Source organism: Heteronotia binoei, chromosome 4 (genome assembly GCF_032191835.1).
Source record: "Heteronotia binoei isolate CCM8104 ecotype False Entrance Well chromosome 4, APGP_CSIRO_Hbin_v1, whole genome shotgun sequence".
NCBI lineage: Eukaryota > Metazoa > Chordata > Lepidosauria > Squamata > Gekkonidae > Heteronotia > Heteronotia binoei.
In genome coordinates this window covers 8,677,459-8,694,784 of record NC_083226.1, presented here as the reverse complement: position 1 = coordinate 8,694,784, position 17,326 = coordinate 8,677,459, and the positions used below count along the sequence as shown (strand labels likewise).

Sequence of the window (17,326 nt, the reverse complement as noted above, 5' to 3'; positions counted from 1 at the left end):
CTATACTTCTGTTGATACAGCCCAAAATTGCATTTGCCTTTTTAGCCACCACATCACACTGTTGATTTATGTTCAGCGTATGGTCCACTAAGACCCCTGCTTTTCGCACATAGTACTGCTAGGACAAGTCTCCCCCATCCTATAACTGCATTGGATTTTTCCTACCTAAATGCAGAACTTTATATTTATCCCTGTTAAAATACATTTTATTGGCTTTAGCCCAGTTTTCCTGCCTGTCAAGGTCATCCTGTATCCTGTTTGTTTTCTACTGTATTTGCAACCCCTCCCAATTCAGTATCATCTGCAAACTTAATAAGCGTTCCCTCTATTCCTTCATCCAAATCATTGATAAAGATGTTGAACAAAACAGGTCCCAGGACAGATCCTTGAGGCACTCCACTTGTCACTCCTCTCCAAGAGGATGAGGAACCATTCACAAGCACTCTTTGGGTGCGATCTGTCAACCAGTTACAGACCTACCTAAAGGTAACGGGATCCAAACCACATTTTACTAACTTGTCAACAAGGATAGTATGTGGAAATCAAGATAAACGACATCTACAGCATTCCCCTGATGCAGCAAGGTAGTCACTTTCTCAAAAAAAGAGATCAGGTTAGTTTGACATGACTTGTTCTTGAGAAACCCATGCTGGCTCTTAGTAATCACATCCATTCTTTCTAAATGTTCCAGGACCGACTGTTTGATGATTTGTTCTAAAACTTTTCCAGGTATAGACGTCAAGCTGATGGGTCAGTAGTTAACTGGATCCTCTTTTTTCCCCTTCTTGAAGATGGGGACAACATTCACCCGCCTTCCAGCATCTCTCCTGTTCTCCAAGAATTCTCAAAAATAGTAGCCAGAGGCTCAGAAATTACACCCGCAAGCTCTTTTAGAACCCTTGGATGAAGTTCATCTGGCCCTGACGACTTAGTTTCATTTAAAGAAACTAAGTGTTTTATGTACTACCCCTATGCTGATCCTAGGTTGGAACTTCATACCCTCCTTATATGTTCTGTTTTTGCCATGTTGAGCACCGTTACCTTCAGAAGAGAAGACTGAGGAAAAGTAGGAATTGAGCAGTTCCGCCCTCTCTTCATAACCTGTTACAATTTCACCATGTCCTGGCTCTTTTTCTTACTCTGAACATAAGAAAAGAACCCTTTTTGTTGTTTTTAGCATCTTTGGCCAGCCTAAGCTCATACTGAGCTTTAACTTTCTTAACTTTTTCTCTACAAGCACTGGTGATTTGTTTGTATTCATCCTTGGTTATAAGGCCCTCCTTCCAATTCCTAAAGGAGTCTTTTTTATTTCTCAAGTCTTTAGAGAGCTGTTTATGGAGCCACTTCGGCCTCTTTAGGCTTTTTCCATTTTTTCTTATAGGAATCGTCTGCGATTGCGCTTTTAGTATTTCGCTTTTAAGAAACTCCCACCCCTCCTGAACCCCCTTCCTCCTAAGTATTTCTGACCATGGGGTTTTACCCAGCATAGTTCTAAGTTTATCAAAGTTTGCCTTTCTGAAGTCCAACCTATAAGCCTGATTACGTATAACTTTTCCCTTCCCTAAGACTGTAAATTCCAAAATCACATAGCCACTACTGCCCAGGGTGCCCACTATTTCCACTTCTTCAGTCAATTCTTCCTTGTTGGTGAGAATCAAATCCAAGATAGCAGATCCCCTTGTTTCCTTCTTCACTTTCTGGAAAAGGAAGTTGTCATCAACTTCAGGAATCAGGAATCTGTTTAGGTCAGGAATCTATTTGACTTTTCATTTTTAGCAGAGTTGGACTTCCAACAGATGTCCGGGTAATTGAAATCTCCCATGATCACTGTATCCCTTCTCTTGGAGAACTTTGCAATCTGCTGTAGAAGTATCTCACCCAAGTCCTCTGCCTGACTTGGTGGTCTATAGCAGACCCCCACAATAATATCACTGTTATTTCTTCCTCCTTTTATTTTTACCCAGAGACTCTCAACTGAGAGTCCATGGCTGTCAGCAGCTTCTGGAGATAAATACAGAACGTGTTTTAATATTGTGCCACAAAACTTTTGAATGCAGTAATATTTATGTACTATATAATCCACCTTTCTCACTGAGGCCCAAGGTAGATTACACAGTGTAAGTCAAGGTAGTCTGAGCTGTCTAATAAGCAATGTAATAGGAATAGGGTTACAGAAATCTGAAACAAAACATAGAATCTTACATATTGGACATATCACGATGGGATTAGAACTGTAGTGGCTCGTGGACAAGGACCATTATATCAGAAAAACCTGAAAACTAAATTGAGTCAGCAGTCCGTTGTAATACATTTTGGTTTAAACCATGAACGAGTGGGTAGTAAAAGCACAGAGGAGGGAGAGGGAGTCTCTAGAAAACATGTTTGGGATGATGAAGAGTAAAGAACTGCCTGCCAGTACAAACCTATATGGTTGCCAACATAACCAAAGACTTTGGTAGGAAAGTGGTGTGCCTGTGATGATGATGTCATTTAACTCTTGAAACAACATCACGGAGTTGTTCAAGCAAATGTCCACAGCCAGTCAAGTAGCCCAGTGGTTTCATCTGCAATGTATGGTTGTAATTTTTGGCTCAGCACAATATTTCTGGTATTCTACTGAAAACAGTACCAAAGATTTGTTAGCTGTTTAAATGAAGCTTTGAATAAGGTGATTACAAAGCGTCAGATTTAGTTAGTGGTTCATTTTTTAATACTGTTTGCACACAGTTCCTGATCAACACTCCCTCTAAGTTGTGGAGTCTTGTGAGCAATAATTCTGCTTTGTGAGCTACTGCCATTAAAGTTGTGAGCGTGCTGTTTGGCTATTGCATAAATTAGTTTGTTCTGGGGCCATTTTTTGTGAGCTAAGACAAAAATATGTGAACCAGAGGCTTAAAAAGTGTGAGCTAGCTCACACTAACTCAGCTTAGAGGCGACACTTCCTGGAATGTGGTGTGGTTTTTGTTTTCAAACTGCTGCTTCTTCAGAAGTTTTGAGAAAGCATTTAAAATTTAAAACAACCACAAGTCTCTTTGGATGGGCCAATTATATATCACTTTTTGCTGGGGAGAAACCTGAAAGAAGAAATGAAAGCCAGCCCTGACTGGAATGGAGGAACATTTAGCATTCTCACTGTACATGAGTCTTTTACAACAGGAATGCATGCCCTGAAATGGGACGAGTCTTGTTCATCATGTATTATTTGTTCAAATAGTCAAATATTCCCCAGCTTTGTAGATATCGTATATTGCATGGGTGGCCAACAGTAGCTCTCCAGATGTTTTTTTGCCTACAACTCCCATCAGCCCCAGCCATTGGCCATGCTGGCTGGGGCTGACTTGAGTTGTAGGCAAAAAACATCTGGAGAGCTACCGTTGGCCACCCCTGATATATTGCTATGACAGGAAACACACAATTTCCCCAGAAGTTTTGCTCCATTAGGTCAGATAAGGTTATGTCAAGATAGATTATATTAAGTGATTATATTAAGTATTAAGCCTTGAGTGTTTTTGAGAACATCAAGAAGTACGTGGAAGAAGCAAAACTTCCTAACAGTAAAAACAGGTTCTCAAACAATTCAATTGCTAAAAACTGCTAATAAAGTTTTGCAGCAGTTTACTAGTGTTCTGATTAGCTAATTAAGCTCATCATACCAAAAGAAGTCAATGGTTTTTGGTTTGGAGACCTTTGCAGAAATGACTCACAATCTCCAGAAACTGTTTTCATGAAGGCCATTTTATAATTCAGAACTGTATCTTGCATTTCAACTTTGATGCAACTTGCACATTCTCTAGAATGTCAAAACATTGGTAGTAGCAGTTGTTGAAAAGTTGATTGAGATATGTCCTTTGAGGTTCAAGATAGTTTGTGGCTTATCATTGATTTTGCTATCATTTTACATAAACCAAATGTTGAAATCCCCAAAATAGGGATTGTGCTTGACCTACATGTTGCAAATCTAATCAGTGATACAACAGCTGAAAAATCAAAGCAACAGTACTCTACTTTAACTACAGATTTTTTTTCAGTATATTGCAGGAGTCAGCAAAAATTGGCCAGCAAAAATTTCTCAGACCTGCAGAATGTTGAACTTAGACAGATCATGAGAAGGAGAGCAGGAAGGGTTGCATCAGTACTTAGTTTTCATTGCTCATCCAGGAAATGCTGTTTGCGGTAGAATTTTTCCAGGCCAGTTTTGCCAGGAATCCTTAAGAAGCTTCCCCCCTCCTCTCTTTTTTGCCATCTTCTGGGCTTGGAACAGGGGTCACTGAGTGTGTATGGAAGGGGAGGTATTTGTGAGTTTCCTTCATTGTTGCAGGGAGTTAGATTAGATGACCCTGGAGATCCCTTCCAACTCTATGATTCTGTGCTGTCATGGAGATGGAGTGTTTTGAGGTCCATCCTTCCAAGGTTGGTAAAATGATTACGCAGCTTGCTGGGGGGAAAGTGTAGATGACTGGGGAAAGCAATGGCAAACCACCCCATGAAAACATTGTGAGAGCAACATCACCCCAGAGTTGGAAACAACTGGTGCTTGCACAGGGGACCTTTCCTTTCCTTAGTACAACTAGGAAGCCCACTGCATTTAACATCCTGTCAACTCCAAAGAGTTCATGCAAACAGTCCAGAAGTTATTTCATGATGAGCCAAAGTGGATGGCATAGTCCAATCTTAGGTTAATGTTGGATTCTCTTTGTCTCCCATGTTGGTGACACTTCTTCCTAGCCACAATGTGAACCCCTGGGCACCAGAGCAAAGAGCTCTTTGGCTGTCTCCAGAGGCTTGCACCTGAAAGCTTTCCTAAAAGCAGACTGTTAAACACACTGAGTGTGACTTCATAGCTCCAGCACTCTCTCAAAGGCAAAGCAATCCCTGCTCATACCTTCCTTCTAGCATTACTGGGCCAGTTAAAAATGGATAAGCCTCCAGGTCCAGATGGCATGCACCCAGTTTTCTTAAGAATTTCAAAGGTGAAATTGTTGATTCACTAACTAGTAGATGTACGCTGATGCTAAAGTTGACAAAAGGGGCCCAGCAGGAATTTAGGAACTTACAGGCCAGACAGCCTAATGTGTTCCAGGTAAATTAAAAGAATTGTTGTTAGATCATTACTCCCTTGAGAGGTCAGGTGAATATTCTTCTCTGTGTAACATTTAATCTGTACCTGAATATGAAATAAAACACAGCCACGAAGAAAAACATACCAGGGATGTGTATGGTAAAAAAAAGTTCCATTTCTAAAGATTCATGTTATTAAAATTAATGCCGGTGAACAAATTCCCCTGCCAGTATGTATCTATCTTGACAGTAAGAATTTGTATTTTTCAGATGATTATCCATAGAAATTGCCTGAGGGCATCTGCCTCTGTGTTGTTGATTTTTAAACGGGTAGGGTGGTAAAATCACAAATAATGCCTAATAGTATCTATATATTTTTAAAAGTTATGCGTTCACCTGATTGGGCTGTGCAGGTCAAATCAAAGGCAAGGCTAAAATCCTAATGTGTATGCCTTTACCTACAAGGTGAAAAAGACCTGATCCCCAGTGTTGCAGAGACTGAAACTGAGGTGCCCTAGTGACCTCCCTTGATAGTGGTTACAGCAGATGCAGGGACAAATTCATCCAGGGCACATTATGCAGTGTCCGTTGGGGGTGCTGGAGCTGGTGTGTTAGCAGTTTTTACTGCTGCTGATTCTTTTATTAAATTTAAATGTTGTAATAGAGTACATACTGTCTTGAAATTTTTAGCACATTCTGGTAATAAAATAATTCTATGTAAGGGCTTGAATATACATAATTTAAACCACTCTTGATTATTTTGGTGCAAGTATTTTTGTTGGGACAAAATTAATATGAGCTGTTTTTAAAATATGCTTACTAAACATAAGCCAATATAAGCAGGCTAGAGTTTTGGTCTATGAACAGTAGTATATTTTCCAGTTATGTTGTATAAAACATTTTTTTCACATGCAGTCTTAACAGTCGACAGAAGAACTGTTACCATACCAAACCTTTAATGGCATAATAGATTCAGATAAAAATACACAGAATATAAAAATTTAAACATTGGAGATAAAATCAAAATAAAACTGAGCTTACAGATGCATTCAAACATGGTCAGAATTAAATTTAAGGATGTCAGCCAGAAATTTCGCCACAGCCTCACTAACCAGAAAAACTGTTGTTTGGGTTGCTACCATTTGTTAAACTCTGTCTTGTTTGCTTTTTTAAAAAAAGATTCCATCCAAGGACGATTCTGCTACTGTCACTGAAAAAGACGACAGAATTCAGGTGCTGAAGTACAATGTGGGAACCTTGGTGTGGTCCAAAGTATCTGGTTATCCATGGTGGCCGTGTATGGTGACAACAGATCCTCTCCTTCATAACTTCACAAAAATAAATGGTATGCCTGGTTTTTGGAGGGGTGGGGGTGGGGAGGGAGTAGTTTGAAAATGTCATTTGCTGTGCTGGGTCCAGAGACTATCAAGACAAAAAAGAACAAGTAAGCTGATGCCTCTTGTTGGACTGGATTCCGTTAGCTGAAGCATATAAAAAGATTATGCAAATTGTTGAATTATATTCAAGCATAGAGAAAACTACACTATGTGATGAGCAGGGTTTATGCGAATATTGTAGTAATTTGAGTGTATTTTAAGTGTAATTTAACCCTTGTAGCATTTCAGTTAATGGTGTACAAGTCTGGTGACCTTTGGTCTCCCAGCGTGTGGCAGTAACTAGAGATGAGCACCGACTGAACCACAAAACAAAATTCATCACAGATTTTGCTGTTTGAGGTTTGTGAACAGAAGTTTGTGGCAGTTCCTGGTGATCTGTGGATGGAGCAGAAAGCAGGGGATTAAAGGGACTCTTGAGTTCCCTGTGAAAGCTGCAAAACAGCTGAGTGGTGGGGAGCTCGGCTGTTTTTTGGGCTTTCTACAAACACTTTAAAGGGGATGTGATCCCTTTCAGTAGGGTTTGCAGAACCTCAAACCGGTTCAGTCCAAAAACAAACCTGGTTCAGTTTGGTTTGTGGTTTGGCCAAGAACCCCAAACAGAACCATGTTTCTCCAGTTTGTGCCCATCCCTAGTAGTGACTTAAAGAATATATTTCTCACTGTGCTAGATGTATTGCTTTTGCTTTACTGACTCTGTTGCTACACCTGAACATAGTTCATGACACTAGGTTATTTTAGGTTCAGAGGGCAGTCGTGTTGGTCTGCAGTGGAACAGCTAAATGCAAGCCCAGTAGCATCTTAAGAGACCAATAAGATTTCCAAGGTATGAGCCTTCGAAAGTGTTCCTCAGATACTGGAATTTGATGATACAGGTATCTGACAAAAGAAGCTTTGTCTCTTGAAAGCTTATACCTCAAAAGTTTTGTTAGTCTCTAAGGTGCTACTGGACTTCAATCTAGGTTATTTTAGATAGCTAATTTAAACCTTCATGGTGTAGTATAGGTGTACAGGGCATTCAGAATCACTTCCTCAATAGTGTTATCTCTGCGCACACATGTCTTGACGGGGACTGAGGAGTGTCTTTCTGTTGAGTACTTTTCTGACTGTCATACAGTCATATTGATTTATTTACTTCATTTGTGCCCCTATTTTATTTTATTTGCCCAGTGGGGGACCCAAAGCAGCTTACCTTGTTCTCTTTTGTTCATTTTATCGTTGCTGTGAGGTAGGTTAGGCTGAGGAGTGCGTGACGGACCCACAGTCACCCAGCAAGCTTCCAAAAGAGAGTGGGGATTCAAATTGGGTCTCCCAGATCCTATTCCACACTTAACCACTATGAAAAAGTTAGAGTCCAATAACACTTTTAATACCAACAAAGTTTTATTCAGGATGTGTGCCTTTGTGTACACACATACTTTGTCAAACAGGATGGAATCAGAGTATCAGACTTGCCCATCCATATATATTTATATCTATATCTGTCTGGTCTGTCTTATCTAATCTATCTATCTCAGAGGCTGAACAGCAAATCAGCACAAAAGCGTACAATATGTTGAAATGTTTTAACAGATGCAAACAGAAATAACAAGTTCATAAAGTCGTTATAGTTTAGATTTAATTCTGGGGGGAAACAGGCAAGCAAATGTCTCAGTGTTAAGACTGTGAAGAGTGATTATTGACCCTGTTGTCCCGTCTCCTCTCATGTATGGAGTTAACTGATGGTTGAAAGGAGGCATGACAACAGGGTCATATAATCACAGTCTTACCACTCTGAGACATTTATTTGCCTGTTTTCTCCAGAATTGAATCTACACTATAATGACCTTATGAACTTGTTATTTCTGTTTGCATGTGTTACAACATTTCAGTATATTGTATGATGATTTGCAGTTCAATCTCTGCCTTACATATATATTAGGGATAAGGCCTGTTGTGAAGAAAAATACAACGGGCTCTAGAAAGAGGCTCTGGGTAAGTGCCCCTCCCATCCTTGCTGTCTTCCCATCCACCCAAATAAAGGCATTCACTCCCCCTCACCTCAAGGAGAGTTGATCTGTGCCATCTGGAGAGCAGTTGTAATTCTGAGTGATCTCCAGTCCTTACTTGGAGACTGGCAACAGTGGTTCCCCAGGGGGAAATGGCAGTGTACCTGACTGAGGTTCCACCCCTGCTCAAACCCCACCCTCTCCAGACTGCACCCCTTAAATCTCCAGGTTTCCTAACCTGGAGTTGGCAACCCTATCTCCTTCCCTTTATCTGCCTCTCTGACTTCAGATTTCCATCACCTCTCCCCTCCCTGCAGCCTCCACCTAGGTAAGAACAGTCTCCACTGTGGGGGTGGGGGGGGGACCAAAGCAGCTTACATCATTCTCCTCTGCCTCCTTTCATCAGAACAACAACCCTGTGAAGCAGGAAGTCTGTGACTGGTCAGAAATTACCCAGTCAGCTTCCACAGCAAGAACTTGAGTCTGGCAGACCCCACTCTAAAGCCCTAACTCCAGTGCTGGCAGCCGTACTCAGGACTGGCCCCAATGAGTTCTGCCTCAGAGGCCTGTAATGAGACCTTCCAGAACAACAGTCTCTCTCTGACAGTGTTGTTGATCTTCAGTGCAGGACTTCAATCTCTCTCTCTCTCTGTATCTGGTCTGTTGGCACAGGACACCATTTCCCCCCCTTTCCAGAGGAAGATAGGGAGGAGTCCTCAGCCTATCAAGGGAAGCCTTTCTCTGGCTGTCTCCGTCCTCCTTCCTCCCTCAGCCAATTGAAGGAATGGTTTCTTTCTTCCCTCTGTGAATTAGTGCAACAGGCGGCTCAGCCAATGGGAGAGTAGGGAGAGCCAATAACTGCCAGAACTAAGGTTGTTTGCCTTTCACTGACAGAACCAGCTTTGCTGGGTAGCAACAGCCACTCAGACGGGAGAGAGGAGTGGACTCAACCAATGGCACACAAGTACTCTTGATTGATGATTTGATGGGCCAAAGGTTGATGAAGTGCAATCTCACCCAGTCCCAACCAATCAGTGTGCTTGGATTTGCCAACATGAAACCAGTTTTATGTCTATAGTATATATGTATATACTCTGATTCCATCCTGTCTGACAAAGTGTGCATGCATACAAAAACTCCTGAATAAAACTTTGTTGGTCTTAAAGGTGCTGTTGGACTCTTAACTTTGTCACATTGCTTCAGACCAACACGACTACCTACCTGGATCTGTCTTAACCGCTATGTCACTCCTCAGAAGCTCTGTGATGGTACTCCAGATAATTTGTCCTTATTTATGTTTCTTCTCAGCTTCTGCCTGCTAAACTGTTTAATTTTTTTCTTCACTTAGCCAGTTTTGCCTTTACGTCTTTTTACCTGGGACCAACAATCCCCCCCACTCTTGCTTCCCACCCCAACCAGCGTATGGAAAATTGACCAGGGTTTAAGAACACAGCAGTCATCTTAGAAAATAGGTGGCTGCTGTTGCTCAGAGTGCATTTGCACAGCTTCCACTGATGTGTGTGGAGTTCCCTGGAGTAGTTCTTGCTGGGTAAGGAGACTGGGTGAGTCTCCTTACCTCGTGATGGAGCTCTTTCCATTATCTTACTTGCAAAACGCACAGTCCTCTCCAGACAGTGTTCCGTGTACAGCATCTAATTGGTTTCATGGCATTCGCTGCCTTGGGGGGGGGGTCATACTTGTTTGACTTCACACATTCTTTCTTCAACCTTGCTTCATTCCCATTTGAGAGCATAAACACCCCGTTTCTCCCAGCACTGACTATCGTATCTCTACAGACAGACTGCTGCAGTGTGCCACACGATGTACCCTCTATTTCCAGCTATTACAGTCATTACCATATATTAGTAACTACAGGCATTGCTATGAAGCTGGGGGGAGCCCATTATGCAACTCTTGTAAGACACTAATTCTCAGATGCGCCTAGAAACGGAATATATACCAGTTGACTTTTTGAAGTATGCAATGCAGTAATGTTAATTCCTTCCGTGACATTGCAGTTGCACTGTTATAGTAGTTACAGAGAATGTGGCGGCAACGTCTGGTATAAACAAGTAAAGAGGCACTGATGTCTTTTGCAGCATAGCATAACAGTTGGCCTTGATGTGTTTATCCTAACACTCTGTCTTCAGCAGGACTTCTTCCAGGTGTACACATTGTTAAGGCAGATGCTCTCAGCAGAAGGAGGCACAGTGGCACACAAATGATCACTGAACATTGGCTATTTTAGTGCAGTTTTCCTCCAGTTTTTCCAGAGTTGTCTTCTTCAGTGCAGAACTTTTGTGAGTGACTGCATTCAGGTGCCTTCTTGAAGAATGCAGGTTGTAGGAAAGCCACTCATTTTACTTCTGTGGTATTAAAAAAAAAACCCAAAACCTCCTTGAGCCATGAGGAAAGGTTGAGATGTAAATATTTTGATTAAAAAAAATATAAGGACCAGATGACCAATTTAAACCCTTTGCGGGGAGAGGTGTACTACAAAGCAGTCGACTGTTTTGGGGTTGCTTTGTTCATTTTTGAGTTTTAGCGTAAAGCACGTGGCCTTTCCCTGTTTTTTCTCAATCTGTTCATTTACTTCATTAGTATCCAGTTTTTCTCCTCTCAACTTGCAGAGTTGTTCCCCTCTCCTCCATTTTATCCTCACAACAATCTTGTGAGGTAAGTCCAGCTTTAAGGTCACCCAGCAAGCTTCCATGCCCCGAGCAGTGATTACAGCGTAAATCTTCCAGATCCACCACACTGGGCAGCCATATTGGCCTGAAGCAATAGAACAAATTTAGAGTCGGGTGGCACCTTTAAGACCAGCAAAGTTTTATTCGCTTAGTTGATCTTCAAGGTGCTGCTGGACTCTAACTTAGTTTTTGGGGTTGCTTTGTTCATTTTTGAGTTTTAGTGTAAAGCACGTGGCCTTTCCCTGTTTTTTCTCAATCTGTTCATTTACTTCATTAGTATCCAGTTTTTCTCCTCTCAAAAGCAGCTTGCAGAGTTGTTCCCCTCTCCTCCATTTTATCCTCACAACAATCTTGTGAGGTAAGTCCAGCTTTGAAGTCACCCAGCAAGCTTCCATGCCCCGAGCAGTGATTACAGCGTAAATCTTCCAGATCCACCACACTGGGCAGCCATATTGGCCTGAAGCAATAGAACAAATTTAGAGTCGGGTGGCACCTTTAAGACCAACAAAGTTTTATTCGCTTCGTTGATCTTCAAGGTGCTGCTGGACTCTAACTTAGTTCTACCACATTGGACCATAAGCTCTGCCTTTTGTCACCAGGTAATATTGTCGCTTCGTAAATTGTGGGTGGGACTTCTGCCAGCAGCATTGTAGCCCGTTGATGTCCATTTCTTGGGAAAAGGAGGTCAGGTGTTCTGAGGTTTATAACTTTGTGTTGGGGCCACAACAGGAAGTGCTTTGAGCCCTTTGACTACTCCATTTTCCTTTAGAAAATGTTTTCTCCCCTGCAAGGCTTCTATGAGGCCCCCAAGCAACTGGCTGCCATCTGCTTCCTTCCCCCTTTCTCTTGCTTTCTTCTGCATTGCAGATTGCTTTGCCAGGCTTGCTCAAAAGTACAAGAGCTACAGAGCAAAACCTCTATTTTCTCTATTGGCTGAGACTCCTCCCTTGGGGAGGAAGGGGGAAGGGAAAGCTTGCTTTGCCAGGCTCTCTCAATCGCACAAGACAGCTACTGAGCCAAGCCTCTCTGCCTTCTATTGGCTGAGGCTCCTCTCCCTCCTAGTCCCCCAGGGAAGGAAGGAAAGCGCCAGAGCTTCCTTTGCCCAGTTCCCTGCATCACACAAGAGAGATACAAAGAAAGCACCTTTAAGACCAATGAGTGGTAATGTTTTAATAAGTTTTTGAAAATCTTTATCTCCATCACCTGGTACTACATTTTGTGGTGCTCATCACCCAGCCTGACAAGGTGTCTTATTTATGTCAAATCCGGCACTCATTACAAATGAATTTGATACCCCAATGTAGTTTTTTTTAAAGCTTATTTTTAAAAGTAAAATATGCTACGGAGGGAGTAGCCAGTTAGTCTGTGATAGCAGCAGTCTAGTGACTCCTTAAATTCTGGTGGGATTTTATTTTGGCATAAATTTTTGTGGACTAGAACTCACTTTGGTACCTCTGACAAAAGAGTGTTGGTCCTTGGAAACCACTGGAATAAAATCTCAGTCATTAAGGTGCCACTAGACTCCTATATTCTGAGTCCGGTACAAGGTGCTGGTCATTACCTTTAAAGCCCTATATGGCCTAGGACCTGCCTACCTTAGGGACCGTCTCTCCCCACACGTTCCCCAGAGAGTACTGAGATCGGGTTCGCAAAACCTGCTAGTAATCCGCGGGCCAAAGGAGGCCCGTCTGAAATCCACCAGGGATCGGGCCTTCTCGGTAACGGCGCCTTACTGGTGGAACCAGCTGCCGGAAGAGGTGAGGGCACTGCGGGACCTAGGGCAGTTCCGCAGGGCCTACAAGACAGTCCTCTTCCGGCTGGCCTATAACTGACACTGAGAATTTTTGGATGGAGCTAGAGTGCATTCTGACAGACCGCTGGTTTTTATGTCCTATGTTTTATTAATTTATTGTTTTAACTGTTGCCATGTAATTGTTTTTAAGCCAAACCTATGTAAGCTTTATATGTTGTAAGCCGCCCTGAGCCACCTCGGTGGGAAGGGCGGGATATAAATCAAAATGTAAATAAATAAATACATGTTAAAGAGCAAAAAAGAATGTTAGCCAAGAGAAGGTTAGCAATAATATAGTGCTCACCTATTAGTCTGAAAGCCAAACAAGAGGTCATCATGCTTGGATTATCATTTAGTTGTTGTTATTCGTGTCTACCGCATTTTTCAGGTCAAAAGAAGAGTTTTCGCCAGTATCATGTGCAGTTCTTTGGAGATGCCCCAGAACGAGCTTGGGTGTTTGAGAAGAGCCTTGTGCCATTCAAAGGAGAAGAGCAATATGAGCAGCTGTGCCAGGAAAGTGCAAAACATTCCCTTACCAGAGCAGAGAAAATTAAGGTACATTGTATTTATATCTGCTTGAGTATTCCCAGCACTCAGTGTTAATTCTGCACAGAAGTTTGCCCTTCTTTGACTTCTCCCCTTTGGATTCAAGGGATATGTAATCTTAATTATTCTTTCAATAGTGCCATGTTTCTTTACAAATCTTCATTTCATGCCTAGTTTATCTCCTTTAAAATGTTTTCTTTCTTAGTATAATGAATTCATGTTAATGCAGTGGCATTCGCTGTAATAATGGTAGGATTTTCTTTAACTCTTGGTCCTGTGTAACTGATTGGCTTTGTGTTCCCCCACAGATGTTAAAACCCGTTTCAGGAAAACTGCGTCCTCAGTGGGAAATGGGTATTAAACAAGCAAAAGATGCGTTATCTTTGACTGCGGAAGAACGGAAAGCCAAGTATACCTTCTTTTATATTAGGGGCAGACCTGTTCTTAATCCTCAAGTGGCAAAGGAAGCAGGTCTTGTGGTGAAGTCACTGGAAGAAATGGATAAAATTTACACAGATGAAGATATTTCCCAGTCTTTGAAATCAAGGAAAGAATCCGATGTCCCTACCAAGAGAAGGAGAACCAAAATGGCTGCAACTGATGAATCTCAAGAAGACATTAAACCTGTTAATGCCAGCCCCGATAAAACCCTTGAAGAGAAAGAAGCCAAAAGAGGCCCAGGCTCACCTCTTGGTAGGAAAAAGGCGGTTACATACACTCCGCGAAACAGGAAGGGAGATGCTGTGTCTCAGTTCTTGGTTTTTTGCCAGAAGCACAGAGATGAGGTTGGTATCTCTTGAACTCTTACTGTGAACCTTTGATTTGTCATGCAGCTCCCTGTTTAACTTGTTATAATGTCTGAAGGAACTAGACTTAACGACTTCACCACTGTTGACGCCAGGACCCCGTGGGTAACAGACCAAGAAAGCAGGGATGGGGGTGGTAGAGGAAACTCAAGACAAGGACTGGAGATGCACTATAGAGAGGGACATTCTAGCGCAGGCAGTTTAGGGAACTTGCATGAACTTCCCTTGAGAAAGCTCTCTCTTGACTTTGCTCTCTCCCCCTTCCACCATGACACCTCTCCCATCCCACCAGCCCAGTGCTGCACACTCAAGATAGTCTTTGGCAGGGGGTGGGTGCTTTTTCTCCTTTATCTCTTTGGAGTCAAAATGGCAAACAACACAGTGACTATGTTGCTGTGTCATTAATTGTAATACCGGAATTAACAAATTGAAATACAGATTAAAGAACACAAGTTACAAATGTAAAAGCTTTTAAGAATTAAAACACACAGGATCAACAAACACAAAGAATAAAATGAGCGCTGCCAAATATGCAGACTGAACTTATCCTACACCAAATGCTCTCTGAAATAAGGCTGCCGTACATGCCTTCCTAAATGTAGAAAGTGCCCTCCTCACCCACTCTGACAGGCCATTCAAAAAAACTGGGTCTACCATAGAAAAGGCTTGTGATGTTGCTGTGGCCATGTGGGAGTGCGCCTTGAGGAGGAGGCTCTCTGCAGAGTGTAACCAGTGAAGAGAAACTTACTGGGAAATACTGTTCAATAATTGCTGTCAGATGAACTGGGGAAGACCTAATGATGGAGCTGGAAAAGGTAGTAGCTCATGTAGGCCAGCCCATGCATGAAGACTTGGCTGAAATATGCGCTGGGTGGTGCCAAGAGATGCAAGACTTTCAGGAATGCATTCAGCAGATGGTGCAGCAGGCTAGCTCAGAGCGTGGTCCACAGACTCCCGTTCAAAAAACATTGTCACGGCAGACCCATTTCAACGAGGCCACCTGTTTGGAGACATGGTGAACAAAATCCTAGTGGAGACCAGAGCCAAAAAGAAGGCAATGCCAGTTTTTACACCATCAGGAAAGAAGGCCTTCGACCACTACTGCCTTTCATTCACAGCATGCTCTACTGTGCTTTTGACAGGACTCCAAAAGAAGATGATGATGGTATTGGATTTATATCCCACCCTTTACTGTGAATCTCAGAGTGGTCACAGTCTTCTTTACCTTCCTCCCCCACATCAAACACCCTGTGAGGTAGGTGGGGCTGAGAGAGCTCTCCCAGAAGCTGCCCTTTCAAGGACAACCTCTGATAGAGCTATGGTTCCAGGAAAAAAGCTCACAGAAAAAACCCCACAGTCATAAATGCTCATAGGAAAAAAGCCCCCATCGAAAAATTGCCCCCATGGAAACATAACATCTAAAGCACCATAGATATTTATAATTGTGGATAAGCGTTCATCTCCAGTTACGAAAATGAACAGGTATTACCTATATTTTATGTTATTGTAAGATTAAAATGTCATATTCACATGCAACAATTTTTGTTGATCAAGTATAATTAAATAATTTTGCTATGTTATTAGTCATTAACATTATTAACACTATGTTATTAGTCATTAACATTATCATCACTATACAAAACTGGCCTGTATGAAGAGGGTTTCAATGCTCCTGAGTGTAAAGGTTTGGAAGGAAAAATACAGGAAATAAAAGCTACCATTTTGTTATCAATGAACTTTATTAAGAAGGAAAAACAATAACAACAGAAATTCAACTCTACACAGAAATATTGTAAAACAAAATTTCCATTCATTTGTACTTTAACAAGTACCCTGTGGTACACCCAGAAATTTGGCTTCATAGTGAACCTACAAAAGAGCTAACTGTTGCCCTCGCGTTGCCTGGAACACCCGGGAGTGATCATGGACTCCAGCACACAGTGACTATATCTCCACTTGGAAGGCACTAAAGATCAGAGGTAGCATTAGTGATCACTTCAGGGGCTGATGGTCTCCACCATAGAGAGAATCCAGTGGAGGAGATTCCACATCAGGCAGTTGCAGAGTTTTCTACGTCCATACCAATTTTATATCTCCAGAAAGTCCAGCGTCATGCTCAAGGTGCCACTGCAAGTCAGGGTCAGTCTCCGCTGGTGGGTCGAGCTATCCAACTCCAAGGGAAATATTTTTCGACCCAGGAATAGCACCAGATTTTCATATATGCCAGCCTTTCAGGCTGGGAAACTACCTTTCAACAGACCCCAATTCAGGGGAGGTGATCCAGAGGGGACTTGAAATTGCCTATCAGCATCTTGGAACTCCAAGCAATCAGACTGGCTGTCCTTCACTTTGCTCCCAAGATCTACGATTGCCATGTTCTGATCCGGATGGACAACATCTCAGTATATTTAGTTAATCCCAAATTGGGGACTCGTGAAGATGCTTGCAAAGTTGGATGCAGGGTGCGGCCATGATTTAATCACTCCTGCAGTAGTTACAAAGTTGAGTCTGAACTTGACAGGACTTCCAGAGCCCTTCAGGTTTGAGCAGATGGATGGGACTCCCATGAGAGGAGACCCTTGCACTCTAGAGACTTGTGTCAGTACCCGTGGCGATGGGCCACCACTGGGAAGAGAGAACTTTTATTGTTACCCCGTCGGCCACTTTCCTAGTAGTGCTGGGGGTGAGGTGGTTGGCAGACCATGACCCGTACATTCAGTGGAGTGATCAAAGGCTATGTTTTCCTAACAAACTGTGAGATTCGTGCTTAGAATACCGACTGGGCCCCACCCCTCCTCCCATACCAGAAGCTATTTAACCATGGAAGACTTGGGCCAGATCTCCTCAGAGTACCAAGACCTGAGCCAGGTGTTTGAGGAGAGGGAAGCAGATGAACTGCCCCCCCCCTTAGGGCCGCTAACTGTGCCATTGAATTAATATCAGAAGAGCCTCTACCGAGGGCTAAGCTGTATTCAATGAGCCCTGGGGAGAAGGCAGAGTTTTAAAAGTTTATTCACAAGAACTTAGAGGATTCATTCAACCAGCAAATTCC

General features: G+C 42.5%; 1 protein-coding gene across 1 annotated transcript in view; it reads left to right on the top strand.

Annotated features, from left to right (window-relative positions):
• NSD2 (nuclear receptor binding SET domain protein 2) overlaps nucleotides 1-17,326 on the top strand; it is a 118,880-nt gene that overhangs the window by 35,687 nt on the left and 65,867 nt on the right. Inside the window, exons 3-5 of the mRNA XM_060236754.1 lie at nucleotides 6,238-6,403; nucleotides 13,311-13,477; nucleotides 13,777-14,253. Coding sequence (XP_060092737.1) covers nucleotides 6,238-6,403; nucleotides 13,311-13,477; nucleotides 13,777-14,253 — 810 coding nt within the window. The remainder of the gene's footprint in view (nucleotides 1-6,237; nucleotides 6,404-13,310; nucleotides 13,478-13,776; nucleotides 14,254-17,326) is intronic.